General features: G+C 41.5%; 1 protein-coding gene across 2 annotated transcripts in view; it reads right to left on the bottom strand.

The window, feature by feature from the left end:
* The window catches only part of MGAT4A (alpha-1,3-mannosyl-glycoprotein 4-beta-N-acetylglucosaminyltransferase A), a 98,103-nt gene extending 82,672 nt beyond the window's left edge, over positions 1-15,431 (bottom strand). The window contains exons 1-2 of one of the 2 annotated variants that reach the window (XM_081100664.1): positions 15,344-15,431; positions 8,288-8,581 (exon numbers count right to left, since the gene is read on the bottom strand). In XM_081100664.1, the coding sequence (XP_080956790.1) occupies positions 8,288-8,381 (94 nt within the window). In that variant the 5' untranslated portion in view covers positions 8,382-8,581; positions 15,344-15,431. The remainder of the gene's footprint in view (positions 1-8,287; positions 8,582-15,343) is intronic. The other variant, XM_081100665.1, reaches the window with a different exon arrangement.
* Between the last annotated feature and the right edge of the window lie 372 nt (positions 15,432-15,803).

The following is a 15,803-nucleotide window of genomic DNA, read 5'->3' as shown; positions in this document are numbered from 1 at the left end:
AAAACAAAAGATCATAAGATACTACAATGAACAATTATATGGCAACAAATTGGACAGCCTTAAAAGAAATAAATTCCTAGAATAATACAATCTTCCAGGAAGATTGAACCAGGAAAAATACAATCTTCCAAGAGACTGAACCAGTAAAAAAATATAAAATTTAAATAGACCAACTGAACTAAAAAGATTGAATCAGCAATAAAATAAAATAAAAACCTCCCAACAAACAAAAGTCCAGGACCAGAGGGCTTCAATGGTCAAATCTACCAAATATTAAAGAGGATTTAATACCTGTTCTTCTCAAATTCTTCCAAAAAAACTGAAGAGGGGGGAATGCTTCAAAACTCATTCTACAAGGACAGCATTACACTGATAACAAAACTAGAAAAAAGATACTATCAAAGCGGAAGAAAATCACAAGCCAATATCCCTGATAAACATAGATGCAAAAACCTTCAACATAATATTAGCAAACCTAATTCGACTAACTGTACATTATAAGGATCATATACCATGATCAAGTAGGATTTATTCCAGGGGTAAAAAGATTATTCAACATTTGCAAATCAGTCAACGTGATACACCACATAAACAAAAGGAGGATAAAACTCATCCATAGATGCAGAAGAAGCATCTGGCAAAATTCAACATCCATTTATGATTTTTTAAAAAATCTCAATAAGTAAGTATAAGAAACATACTTCATTATTATAATAAAGGCCATATATGACAAACCCACAGTTAACATCACACTCAATGGTGAAAAGCTGAAAGCTTTTCCTCTAATGTCAGGAACAAAACAAAGATGCCCACTCTCACCATTATTATCCAACATAGTACAACAATTAGTACAGCAAGAAAAAGAAAAAGCATCCAAATTTTAAAAAGGAAGTAAAACTGTCATTATTTTCAGATGCCCTGATACTATATATAGAAAACCCTGAAAACTCCACACAAAAAAATACACCAAAAAACCTGTTAGAATTAATGTATTCAGAAAAGTTATACAAACTCAATATACAGAAATCTGTGGCATTTCTATACACCAATAATGAACTACCAGGAAGAAAAATTAAAAAGAATCTCATTTACAATTGCACCAAAAAGAATAAAATACCTAAAAATACCTTTAACTAAGGAGGTGAAAGACTGGTACACAGAAAACTATAAAACATAATGAAAGTAATTGAAGACACAAATAAATGGAAAGATATTCTGTGCTCATGGATGTAAGAATTAATATTGTTAAAATGTCTAAAGCAATCTAAAGATTGAGTGTAAATCCTAAAGCAATCTACAGATTTAGTGCAAATCCTACCAATATTCTAAAGGCATTTTTCACAGAATTAGAACAAATGATTCTAAAATTTGTATGGAACCACTAAAGATCCCAAATTCCCAATTCTTGAAGGGGAAAAATCACAAAGCTGTAGATATCATGCTCCCTGTTTCAAACTATTTTACAACGCCTGTGCCATTCACCTCACTTCATCTCATCACATAGACATGTTATCATCTTATATCATCATAAGAAAAAGAAGGGTGAATACAGCCTAATAAGATATTTTAAGAGAGACCACATTCACATAACTTTTGTTATCATATGCTGTTATAATTGTCCTATTTTATTCATTACTGTTGTTGCTCACTCCTAATATGCCTAATTTACAAATTAAACTTTATCATAGGGGCATGTATGTATAGGAAAAAGACATTATATAGAGAGAGAGTTTGGTACTATCCGCAGTCTCAGGCATCCACTGGAGGTCTCGGAACATATCTCCCACAGTAAGTGTATCTACTGTATGCACCTCAATGTTCATTGAAGCAGTATTTACAATAGCCAGCCAATATGAAAACTACCTAAGTGTCCATTGATGGATATATGGGTATCTGTAAACGGAATACTACACAACTATAAAAAGAAGGAAAGCTTGACATTTGTGATAACCTTGAGGTATTATGTTAACTGAAGTAAGTCAGACAAAGACAAATACCATATGATTTCACTTATATATGGAATCTAAAAACCAAAACAAACAAAATAAAAATAAACTCATGGTTACAGAGAACAGAATGGTGGTTATCAGAGGGAAAGGGGCTTGGGAGTTACCAAAATTGGTGGAGGGGGTCAATTGTATGGCAATGGATGGTAGCTAGACCTATTGTGGTAATCACTTAGAGCGCATACAAGTACCAAATTACAATGTTGTACACCTGAAACTTACATAATGTGATAAAGCAATTTTACCTCAGTAAAAAAAGACAGTGTGATATTAGCACAAGGAAGATCAATGGAACAGGAAGTCCAAAAATACATCTATAATCTATGATCAACTGATTTTCAACAAGAGTGCTAAGAAAATTCAATGGGATTTTGTGGATTGTGCCTGACCAAAGGTGGAGGGTCATTAGGAGTCCTACCCCGCCAGCAAGTGAGACATGTAAATTACTCCTGTCCCACTTTCACAATACCTGCTTTCAGCTGTCTCAACCTGTCCATGCCAAATACTTGGAATTCTGCTCATTTTTATATGGGAATCCTGTATACCCTGGAACTGGTACTCTGGTCAGAACTCCAGCTTCCCTGGTTGGGTTCCTAACATCCTCCCACATTTATACCAATCCCATGGAGCAGCTCATGTATTCTTCCAAGTGGTAAAGGAGGACCTATGACAACCTAGATATACTCCTAGAAAGTGTGATTACCAGCTAAACCTTGAGACAGTCTAGGAACCCCATGTGCCAATCACAATGAGCATCTCACAATTCCGAAGCACAAATACTCCGCACCCTTTCAGAACACCAAGGCTGCACTTGCAGCTGTCTACCTGACATACTCATTGCCCCTCCTCTACCTGGAATCGCCTTCACATTGACTCTTCCTCTGTGACTGTCTCAAAAATTAGTATAGTCTCTGTCTCTGCTCTTCTGGTCAACAGACCAGTAGCAAGGAGCACTATCTCTGGAATCTGCAGAGATTAAACGTCAAACTTCACTCTACCACTTAACATATGACCATGCCGAGTTCCTCAGCCACTCTGCATTGCTTTTTTCACCTATATAAAGGAGCTAATAATAGTACTTCCCATGGTTATTATGAGGATTAAAAGAGAGAATATACAACATGTGGTATGCGTGTAAGTGTACAAGCCCAGCATTGTTCATTGCTTCTTTCTCAACCAATCTGAAGGTATCATATTTTTTTTACAGGCATTTTCCCCTATCAACCCTTTAGCTTCTCAAAGGTGTGAAGTTTCTTATTCCTTCTTGTATTCCTAACATATAATACAGTGCTAGGCATAGGATAGATACATAAAAGAGTCCAATGGACGAAGGAAAAATAAAAACTATTAGTCCAGCAATGTCAATGAGTAAGGAAACCATGCTTTCAAATATAAAAATCACAGCACATGGTTAATGGGTGTACTGGAATATCTGAAATCAGGTCTGCTCAGGAAAATCCAAGTTGTTTGACTGCCAGAACAATCTAGAAAGAATACAAATGCTCAGCAGTTAGGGCGATTACATAAACAATAGCATTACAACACAGGAGATTTTATATAACTATAACAGGTCTCTGTTGATACCGGAAAGAGTCTGGACACAACACTAAGCAGCAAAACAGAGCAGAAGAGTATGCACGTAAGCATTAAAGAGCTGTTCAAAGAGTGAGCATCAAAGAGCAGAGACTTTGTGTGTGTGTACCTAAACCACATGGTGAAAGTATCCTATATTTTTAAAATTAATTTTGAGTCTAAAGACAGCTTAATAAAAAAATGCCTATAGTACCTTCATATAAGAAACAAAATCAATGGAACAGAGATTTCAAAAACCTTTAATCCCTTAAATAAGACACAGTAAGAAGAAGGGTCAAGTTTCTCCATTACTATACCTCTCTGAATAGGTAAGTTTCATGATTTTTTAAAAATCTATATACCCTTCATATGGTTAATTCCTTTATTTCATAAGTAGACTTAAAAGAGCAGTCATCTGTTTTGTTTATATCAGGGACAATCAACAGCTGAATTAAATTAACTATTCACCATTCTCTCTACATAAATCTCCTTCCTTTGGTACAATTGAAAAATAAAATTTAAAATAAATTAGATCATGCAGGAAAAAAAATGGTGCCAAAAAGGCAAACGTGTCCCGAGCCTTATCCTGGAGCAGAGAGAAGTATCTAAATCGAGTAACATCCACCCGAAATTGGTGAAGTAGACACAGCTGGCAAGACAATTCGCAGTCTGGAAGGGCAGAGGACGCCTGGAGAAGGGAGGATCGGGAATCTGGGCTGGAGAGAGCTGGGAGACCTCGAGCTAGAGGGTCAGAAGAAAGCTGCACGGCACCAAGTCCACGTCCCTTGGGGAAAGGCATAACATCTGACTGTGGAAAGGAGTCCTCAGGGCTGCTGGAGGTAGGGGATTCTAGATCTAAGTCCACAGCCGCCAGAGGTTGAGCCCAGAGTGGAGGCCTGAAGAGCTGCTTGAGCCATGTGGTGCCAGGGGGAGAGAAACCAGCAGTTGTGCAGTTGTTTTGCCTCTATTTGGCCTTTGCTTTTACTCACTAAACCCAGTTCAGAGGACCTTTCAAATACAAACACTCACCAATGGCCGAGGTGCAGGTGGAGGTGCAGACTTGTGAAGTCTGGGGAGAGGCTGTGGAGGAGAGCGGGTCAGGGAGAGGTGAATAGGAATCCACCACTGAGACATTCCTGACCCTCCGGACCAAGCAGCCATTTTTCTCCTAAAAACCAGCCCCGCCCAGCAGCCTCAAGAAAGGTAATACAGTCACACCCAGACTACACTCTGAGTGGTACAAAGGACACAAAAACTCTGAATAGCCCCAGAGTCCTCAGGGAATGGGTTGAAGAGAGGCCGTTCAGTCCCAGAAAGCAATCCAGCACCCTCCCTACCTACAGCCATGTCAGAAATAGCTTGAGAGATTAAGACTGAAAGCAGGCAGACAGGCTAGGTGGGCAGACTGGTCCCACCTGCTTGCAGTCAAGGCTGTGGAGATAGACACAAACAGAGGAGCAGTGGTTCACTTGGAATTTCAACATGGTGCCGACTACCTCACAGGAAACTGAGAAGTGGCAGATTGATCCAAAGAATGGGATCTTAAACCAGCCTCCATGGGGCATTAAAACTCAGCTGAAACAAACAATACTTCACTTTTTTATTTTTTTTAACCTTTTATTTGCAATTTTTTTCTTTATTTTATTATTTTTATAGCATTTTTTCTTCATTCAATTTGTATTTTTATGGTTATTTTATTTTAGTTTTTAAATTTTCTTTTTTTTCTTCTTATCCACTCATTCTCTTCATACCTCCTCTATACTGAACCGAGATCCTCCCCATATTCATTAAATTCCTTAACCTTACTTTCTGTACATAAGCTCTGCTTTTACAGATTCTGGCCCTTTCCCCTTTTTTTCTGGGTGTTTGTTGTTTGCATTTTTTTGGTTTATCTGTTTGTTCTGTGTTTTTTTCTCCCCATGTGTTTTTTTTCTTCCTTTTTCTTTTCTCTCTTACCGTTTTTTCTTTTCTCGATAACATTTTTGCTCTCTTTTCTCTCTCCTAATTCTCTTTTCTTTGGTGGTCACTTATGTTGGGGTTATTGGTGTTGTGAGTACATTCATGTTTTGTTTCCTTTGTGTTGCTTTTTGTTGAGTTATACTTTATGCTGTTTGGTCAATGTGGTACAGAGCGAGCCACATAATCAGATACCCTGAGAGGAGACTCCATCCACGAACGGGACAATAACCCTCAATACCCAACTATACCACGAGAACCTAAATATCCCAAATAGGGGGCATCCAACACACTTTCCTGATAAAAACTCTCAGCAAAGTGGGAATAGAGGGATCATATCGCAACATAATAAAAGCCTTATATGCAAACCTACAGCCAACACTGTACTCAATGGAAAAAAACTAAAAACATTTCCCCTAAGAACAGGAACAAGACATGGATGCCCACTTTCACCACCCCTGTTCGACATAGTTCTGGAAGTGCTAGCCACAGCAATCAGACAAGAAGAAAAAATAAAAGGCATCTAAATTGGAAAAGAAGTAAAACTGTCATTATTCACAGATAACATGACAGTGTACATAGAAAATCCTAAAGACTCCATCAAAAAGCTACTAGACTTAATAAATGAATTCGGCAATGTAGAAGGATACAAAATTAACACCCAGAATTCTATGGCTTTTTTATACACCAACAATGAACTCACAGAAAGAGAAACTAAAAAATAATCCCATATACCACTGCAACAAAAAAATTAAGATACCAAGAAATAAACTTAACTGAGGAGGTAAAAGACCTGTAGTCAGAAAACTATAGGACGTTGAAAAAAGAGATAGAGGAAGACATAAACAAATGGAAGAATATACCATGTTCATGATATTGGTAGAATCAACATCATTAAAATGTCCATTCTCCCCAAAGCAATCTATAGATTTAATGCAATCCCCATTAAGATACCAACAGCATATTTCAGACCTAGAACAAACTCTCCAAAAATTCACATGGAATAAAAAAGACCCCAAACAGCCACAGTAATCCTAAGAAAGAACAAAGTTTGAGGGCTCACAATACCAGATATTGATCATACTACAAAGTCACTGTTCTCAAAATTGCCTGGTACTGACATAAGAACAGACCTAGACCAATGGAACAGAACAAAGAACCCAGGAATCGACCCAAGCCATTATGCTCAATTAATATTTGACAAAGGAGGCAAGAACATACAATGGAGTCAAGTCAGTCTCTTCAATAAATGGTGTTGGGAAAATTGGACAGATACATGAAAAAAAATGAAACTAGACCACCAACTTACACCATACACAAAAATAAACTCAAAATGGATAAAGGACTTAAATGTAAGACAGGAAACCATAAAAACCTTAGAGGAATCCACAAGCAGCAAAATACCAGGCAGCAAAATATCTCGTAGCAATATCTTTACCCATACACCTCCTAGGACAGTGATGGTGAACCTATGGTGAGGCAGTAGTGGTAAGAGATCAACCAGAAGATTTGTATGCACATATATGAGCATAACCAATGGACACAGACAGTAGAGGGGTGAGGGCATGTGCTGGGTGGTGGGACAGCAGGGGAGAGGTTAATTGGGGGGGGGGGGGAAGGAAACTTATGTAATACTCAAACAATAAAGAATTTAAATAAATAAAATAAAAAATACTTAAATTAGTTCACAAAGAAGAAAGGTCTTCAAGTTTTTCATTCATTTGTCCCCAAAGAGTTCCCCCCCAAATTAGAACCCAGTACACAGAAGAGAAAGATAACACCATATTTGTTCAAGCACAGAGCATATGTTCTTCACTTATATTAGCTTATTTTATACATATCTCACAGAGATGTATAAATACATAAATATACATATCTATATACACACATCAGAAAAAAAGTAAGTCATGAACCCATCTTTTCAGTTATCTTTGTAAAAGTCAATAAAATAATGCCAGCAACAGCATTATCAAATAACCAGGTGATGATGACTGCTCTAATTAGACTCTAACAAACCAAATATGCATTTATCTCAACACATCCATCTTTCTTGCCCTCAACATTCCTTAGATTATTATAAGGTAAAAAGTATGGGTAGGAATTAACGCCAAATAATTTCTCTTAAAAAATTTAATTATCTCTGAATATAGTTCCAATCACTGAACAAATAACCTTCCTTTAAAACACAGTTCAACAGTCTAATACAATTAATTAAAAAAAATTTTTTTAAGTTTTCTAAACAGAATTTCTCATCTACTTCATAAATACTTTTGTCTAAAGAGCAATCTGTTAACACATGCAGTTTAAATCATTAACTACAGAGCACCAAATCATTAGTATAATCAGCATGTAAATTTCATGGAGTCACTGAATGAGTTCTCTTAGGCATTTTATACAACATCCAGTACAAGGATGCTCATTAAACATTTATGATGTTTAGTAATAAAAATAATGTGCCAAAACAAAAGTATTTACTACACCACTTGGCTGTCATGTATAATATAAACCACTGATCAGTATCTGTTTCTCCAAGTGCAATTATAAGAAACCAAAACCAAAACAAACCCCATTCAAATTAGAAAGTCTGTCTCCTGTGTCCAAGAATACTGTTTCATTTTTATGTCAGAAAGAAACTGTCAGACAGCATGCAACATGCAGACTGCTGGGGTATTTAACCTAAGGAGTTATGCACCATTAACAAAGCACAAAGCCTAAGATATTTCATGCATATTTTTAGAAGTATTTTTCCTTACCTTTCCCATTTTGCCATGTAGTATACCAAGATAAAGTAAGGAATGAAGTGATAAATGCTAAAACGGTGGCTACAGTTCCATTTCGGAGCCTCATCTCATTTCACCATCACACTGGTTCATACATTTACGAAGTCAACTGAATTCAGTACTCCTGGCTCTGGGTCAATGAAAACAATCAATAAGAGAGGCTCATTTCAGATGCTCTGCAGAATAAGTTTGACAGCAACACCAGTCACTCCTGCTATTCAGAATTATCTTCACAGTCTTCATAGGTTGATGTCTCAGGTTTTCTTCCTATCCAAGAGGAAAACAGGAAGGAAAAACTTGTTCAGTAATGCAAAATATTGGTTTCTTCATTTATTGGTCACCATTACAAATAGACTTTTGGTGGGGCTAACCTGTATCTATGAAGATTATTCCCACACCTAAACCACTCATTCATATACTAGGATTATAGGCTTCTTTTCTTCAGGGGAAAAAGCATCAAACTATTCCCTCCTTGTTGGTTTGGTTTTGTCTGTGAAAAGAAAGTTATGATTACTTATTTAAGGAGGGAAGTTGTGGGTTCATTAAATATACAATAAGCCAGATTCCATGCTGAGAACTCTAATGATCACACAATGGTTCCTGAGTAACACAATCTTCACTAGTACAGCACAACAGCTGTTCTAAAAAACATTAAGTGAAGTGACAGACTACAACATCAAAAGCCTGGGTCCTAGACTGGCTCCATCATTATTTACACGGGAAGGTATGCCCCTTATATAGGCCTTACCCTTTCTTTTCTTTTCTTTTTTTAAATTAAATCTTTATTGTTCAGATTATTACAGTTGTTCCTCTCCCCCCCCCATAGCTCCCCTCCACCTGGTTCCCACCCCACCCTCTGCCCTTACCCCCCCCCATGTCCTCATCCATAGGTGTACAATTTTTTTCCAGTCTCTTCCCGCACCAACACCCCTTTCCCCCCCGAGAATTGTCAGTCCACTCCCTTTCTATGCCCCTGATTCTATTATATTCACCAGTTTATTCTGTTCATCAGATTATTTATTCACTTGATTTTTAGATTCACTTGTTGATAGATGCGTGTTTGTTGTTCATAATTTGTATCTTTACCTTTTTCTTCTTCTTCCTCTTCTTAAAGGATACCTTTCAGCATTTCATATAATACTGGTTTGGTGGTGATGAAACATTTAGCTTTTTCTTATCTGTGAAGCTCTTTATCTGACCTTCAATTCTGAATGATAGCTTTGCTGGGTTAAGTAAACTTGGTTGTAGGTTCTTGCTATTCATCACTTTGAATATTTCTTGCTGCTCCCTTCTGGCCTGCATAGTTTGTTGAAAAATCAGCTGACAGTCGTATGGGTACTCCTTTGTAGGTAACTGAGTTTCTTTCTCTTGCTGCTTTTAAGATTCTCTCTTTGTCTTTTGCCCTTGGCATTTTAATGATGATGTGTCTTGGTGTGGTCCTCTTTGGATTCCTCTTGTTTGGGGTTCTCTGCGCTTCCTGGACTTGTAAGTCTATTTCTTTCACCAGATAGGGGAAGTTTTCTGTCATTATTTCTTCAAATAGGTTTTCAATATCTTGCTCTCTCTCTTCTTCTGGCAACCCCATAATTTGAATGTTGGTACACTTGAAGTTGTCCCAGAGGCTCCTTATACTATCTTCGTATTTTTGGATTGTTTTTTCTTTTTGTTTTTTCGATTGGATGTTTTTAGCTTCTTCATATTTCAAAACTTTGACTTGATTCTTGCGATCCTCTAGTCTGCTGTTGGATGTCTGTATAATATTCTTTATTTCAGTCAGTGTATGCTTAATTTCTAGTTGGTCCTTTTTCATATCCTCGAGGGTCTCACTAGATTTATGGAGGGTCTCACTAAATTTATCGGCGGTTTCTAGAAAATTCTTGAAAAACCTTATAACCGTGGTTTTGAACTCTATATCCAGTAGTTTGCTTTCCTCCATTTCTGTCATTTGTGACCTGTTTCTTTGTCTCCGCATTTTTTATGCTTCCCTGTGTTGATAGAGTGGCTTTCTGTGCTAGGTGTCCTATAGGGCCCAGTGGCTCAGCCTCCCCAATTACCTGAGGTGGATACTCTTGGTGCACCCCTTTGTGGGCTTTGTGCACAGTCTTGTTGTAGTTAAGCCTTGATTGTTGTAGGTTATCACTGGGAGGAATTGACCTCCAGGCCAATTGGCTGTGAGAATTAGCTGTGTTTGCAGTGGGAGAACTTCTGTGCAGGAGACAGACACCCTTCTGGGGCAAGACTTGCTTCAGTGGGGCTTTGGTGCTCACTGAGTCTGCCCCCTGAGTGTGTCCCTTATGGATCTGAGGAGTTATAATCTGGATGATCCCACTCTGACCACTGGGTACACTGGCTCTTGAATCTCTAAGGAGGTGCTAATTTAGCCTCTGCCTGAGGCTACCCAGCAGGAGCTATGGAGAGATCTGCAGACTCCTCTTCTTTGTTTGGGGTTTGGAGGTGCCCAGATGAGGCCCAGCTGTGAAGCAATGCAAGCTGCTGCGGGGCTTTGGGCCTTCTTTTGGATGTTCTGGGTCTCTCTGACCCAGCTGCAGTTTGTTAGGTAATTTTAGATTGCAAAGGGCCAGGCTATTCACATGTAAAAGCCTCTGCGCACAGCTTGGGTGGGGTGGGTCTCAGGGAATCAACAGGGCGGAGCAAACAGCTATGGCTGATCCTCAGCCCTGCCTTAAGAGGCCCCAGGTCTCAGTGTCCTGCGGTAATTGCTGCAAGAACCTCTGAGAGAAAGACAGTCCAGTTTCTCCCCGTATGAGTCTGGGTCCCCAGAGACTCACTCAGAACTGGAGTTCAGAGCAGTCAGGAGCAGTGTCTCCCTCCGGATTGAAAAAGACAACTGCATCCTCAGTTGCCAGCCCTTTCCGAGTGCACTCCGTACCTCTACACTTTACTTCCGCACCTCCTCTGAGTGTCAGTGTGCTTTTCTCTTTCCTTCTAGTTGTAGAGTTTCCCCTCAGCCAGCCTTCCAGTGGTTCTGGATGATGTCCGTTTTGTCTTTTAGTTGTATTTTTGAAGTGGTTGTGCGAGGCAGCAATTTCCGGTGTTTACCTATGCCATCTTGGTTTCTCTTCAGCCTTACCTTTTCATTCATAAAATGCAACCTGTCCTGTCTCCTTTCACATGTTACCATAAATCATAAAAAGGGTACAGTTATTATTGCTATGTACCATCATCAGAGAATAAATGTAGTATTTCCTGTGATTAACATACTCCCAGGATGTAAATTAGGGCTGTTTAGGGGTTTAAAAAAAATGCAGCCATCCAACCAGGATATTGTATGACTGAGAACCCATTACTTATCATTGCTTTAAACTCCGGAAAACCAGGTGATCACCACCCACCTAATAAAACTGTTGAAAAAAAAATGGAATCAAATGAAGTCCTTAAAAGTACTTGAGCATAACTGCCTAGCACAGTGGTTCTCAACCTTCTGGCCCTTTAAATACAGTTCCTCATGTTGTGACCCAACCATAAAATTATTTTTGTTGCTAATTCATCACTGTAATGTTGCTACTGTTAAGAATTGTAATGTAAATATCTGATATGCAGGATGGTCTTAGGCGACCCCTGTGAAAGGATCGTTTGACTGCCAAAGGGGTCGCGACCCACAGGTTGAGAACCGCTGGCTAGCACATAATAGGTTCTCAATAAATGTTAACTGTATTAAAAATAAAACCAAACAAAAAAACCTACAGCCAGCCACTGGTTCAAACCACTCTCTGCATAGCAGGTCTCATTCCCTGGGGGCATGTCGAGCACTCAGATGTGCCTTGATTCCTGGTGGCCTCAGGGGGACCACAAGATGCACTTCACAATATACTAAATTACACTCTAGTGGGGTGAGTTAATGCACCTCCAAAAAGGCCTGCCAAGCCCAAGGGACAATACCCTCAGTAGAAGGATAGGGCTGATTAAAGCGGCCATTTATAGGCAATTCTGAAACTACCATCTCAGCTACTTCGTAAAAGTGAACATTACTAGCAATTTCTTCTAGTGAAAAAAGATCACTAGGGCGTAGTATTAGTAATCACGATAGACACACAACTCACTGAGTGTTTCCTATGTGCTTCGGCCATTCTATGTTTTAAATCTTCACAAAATCCTATGAGGCAGGCATTATAAACCCTATTTTACACACAAGGAAATGAACCCAAAGGCAGCCCTAATTTGTATGACTCCAAAGTCTATGCTCTTTCTTGCCTACCAGACCCTTTGCCTCTCAAACTCAGCCACCTGCACCTACCTAGGGAGGAAGAGAAGTGCCAGGGATACTCCCAAGTCTCAGGTTACATAAAGAATGTTCCCAAGGTGTTAATTTTTACCCAACAGTTGAAGTGTGAATTTAAAAACATTTTATATTCTCTGACAAACATGGATCGATTACGAAATAAGCTGCAAAATTCATAAGAAATCTCACCGTTTAAACTTAAAACTTGGAAGAAATTTCTCACTTCCTGTAGTCTTTGGCCAACCCCTCCCCTAGTGGTGCGTAAGCACGTGCACGCCCACACTCTCAGGCATGCCTGTTAATCCTCCCTGGCCAGCAGCTCTAACTGTGGTATAATATTCTAGAAGCAAAGAACTAACCACACTCCCACCACTACCACCACAGCCACTTCCTTGCTTACTCTGACTATCTGAAAACAAGGAACTCCAAAGATACTCTCACTTACAAGTTATCACTGTTTTCCAAACTCAGTTATTCACCTTCTATAGTAAGACAAGTTAACGTCATACATGCCCATGTCCAGAGTGCAGCATTTAAAATCTTCATGGCGGTAGTCTATAATTTCAACTAATTTCCGTCAAGTGTCTAATATCTTGCCTTATATCAATAAGCACTCAATAATGAGTTCTGATGAAAAAAAGAGAAGTGAAGTATATAACTTCTAATTTTAATCCTGGTATGACATCATATAAAAATGTGTATTACTTTTTGTTGCTATATACTTAGCTCTACCTAACTGCAGGAAGGATTTGTCCTGGTAAAAGATCTAAAAATGCAGAGGTTAGAGTAAACACTCAATTAATCATTATGGTGAAGTAGAAAAGCAGAAAAATCATAAAATAAAGGATAATTAAAACTAGTTTTATTACAAATACAAATAAAGCTCATATGATAAAATTCAGTATAAATGGGTAGGGACAAAAGTGAATGAATTCTAAAAGCAAAGTAGACTATATATATATATATATATATATATATATATTTTCTTGAAAAACAAGGAATATTAAATATTGTTTCTGGGAAGTTATTAAGCTCTGGTTTAAAGAAGATATTTATAATGAATTCTACTAACAAATAAGACCTGAAATTCTGCAAGAGAACTACAAGAGCATTTCACACAGGGAGGATGTAGTCACACATTTTTAATTAGGGTTTCTGAACTCGTGAAGTTTAACTGCACAGCGTAAGTGAAGGCTCCGGACACGGGCAAATGATCTTGGCACTCATAACCAGAGGAGGCAGTTCATGGGCTGGCCAAACCCTCCGGATTGACCAACTGCCTCAAGTAGGAGACAATGTGACCTATATTTTAAAATGTCCACATTCACAAAAATTTTATTCTGAGACTATCATTTTACACATTTGCATCCTTAACAACAAAAAAGGAGTGGCTAAAACTACTAGTCATTTTCTCCATCCTGACCAAAATGAATGGAACTTTCAACTGTAGATCTTAGGCTGAAAAAAAAAAAAGTGTTTTATTAACAGATCTTCAAGGGCTGCAGTCCTGTATTTTATTATTAGATAATGAATTATTTTAAGGTGTTCTCTGAAAAATTCAATGTTCTATGGCTGAGAACACTGCTGCTGAACATGACTGCGCCTAAAGAGAAAGGCGCAATCATGAAATCCAAGATGTAAACTCACAGCAGTTATGTTAAAATTCACTTATTTTACATTTATAAAAGGATTCTTTTTTTTTTTTTAATACAGCTTATATACTTTCATCATCCAGTGCATTTTCAGACTTACACGCGTGAGCTAAAGAAACCAACGCCACGGTACCCTGGTTGGTGAAACTAGTTTTTAAAACATCCAGAAAAGGAAGCATACACCACACAACGCATATTATTTGATCCTAAATCTAGGTTCTACACTCCAACCAACAGCGTTGTCACTGTCTTATAGCGGAATCCGTCCAACAGCAAAAGCGCAACAGCAAACTCTACGGGAAGCACTGCCTGCTCCCATTTCGCAATCTGGGTTGTAAGCAATGAACGGGCTCCGGGGAACACGCAGCGAGAAAGAAGGGCGGGCGCGGAGCGGGATGCCTGCCGCTGGACGCTCGCCCTCGGACACACCTGGTGCGCCCGGGGCGATCACCTGGACGCCACCTGAGGGTCCCGCGCGCAGCTTCATCCTTAGGTGGGGCGGGGGGAGGGGGGAGGGGACGCTGGGCTGCTCCTTGACACCCGACCACTTCGCAGGAAAATTCGCTACCGCGGCTGCACGGCCCCTCTCCACGGCCGGAGCAGCCCCTCCCCGGGCCCTGGACCGCCGCGCCCCCACCCCACCTGCCCCGCCGCCCCGTGGAAACGCCGGGCGCGGGTCCTCGGGCAGCCCCGCTCCGTCCACAGACAACTCTCGCTCCCTCTCTGCACCCCCCAGAGCCACTCTTTCCTCCACTTTCCCCCAAAGTCGACCAACCTCGCCGCGCCGGACCGTGTTGGGGACGCACCAGGAGCCCGGCCCGCCACCCGAGAGCGCGCAGCACCGAGGGGAAGCGGCGGCGGCGGCGGCGGCGCGGGGCTGGCAGAGCGGCTAGGGCGCCCAGCCCGCGCCCCGCGGCCCACCCCGCCCCGCCCGGCCCCGCAGCAGCCCCGGGCGCGCGAGCTCCCGGCCGGGCCGCAGCGCGGGCGGTTCCGTTATCAGCAGGTGGATCTGCCGCGACCCCGCGCCTCGGAGCCCAGCCGCCGCCGCCGCCCCTCAGCCCCGCGCCTCTCCGCGCAGCCGCCCGGCGCCGCCCGCCCCAGGCCGCCCGCCCCCGGGGGCCGCCGCGAGCCCCTCACCTTGGCCGCTCCATCCGCGGCCGCCGCCGAGGCTGCTGTGGCCGCCGCCGCTGCCGCCGCCGCCGCCGCTGCCGGGCGCCCCGCCTCCCGCCGAGACCCCGCCCCCGCCGCTGGAGCGCCGCCGCCCCGCCCGCGACCCCGCCAGCCATTGGCCGCCGGGGCCGCGCGCCGCTCCCTGGGCGCCCCCCGGCGGCCGAGGCGCTCGCGCCAGTGGCCCACCGGGCTGTCACTTAGGGGCGCGGTCTCGCCGCCTATATAACTCTCGTGAGATCTGCACGCCCCCTCCCCCCCGTCCTTATTGTTGCCGCGGGGTGCGGAGCGGCGTCCGGTGCTCTGGTCCCCGACCCGCAGAGCGTGGGTCTCCCCGCCGCCCCGCCGCCACATCTGGCTTTAATCCTCCGGCGCGTGCAGAGGCAGCTCAGACCGAAGGCCCCGAGCCCTCGGCGCGCCACCCGGGAAC

Source organism: Myotis nattereri (genome assembly GCF_964212035.1).
Source record: "Myotis nattereri genome assembly, chromosome: 10".
NCBI classification, from domain to species: Eukaryota; Metazoa; Chordata; class Mammalia; order Chiroptera; family Vespertilionidae; genus Myotis; species Myotis nattereri.
This window is presented reverse-complemented; position numbering and strand designations above follow the sequence as displayed.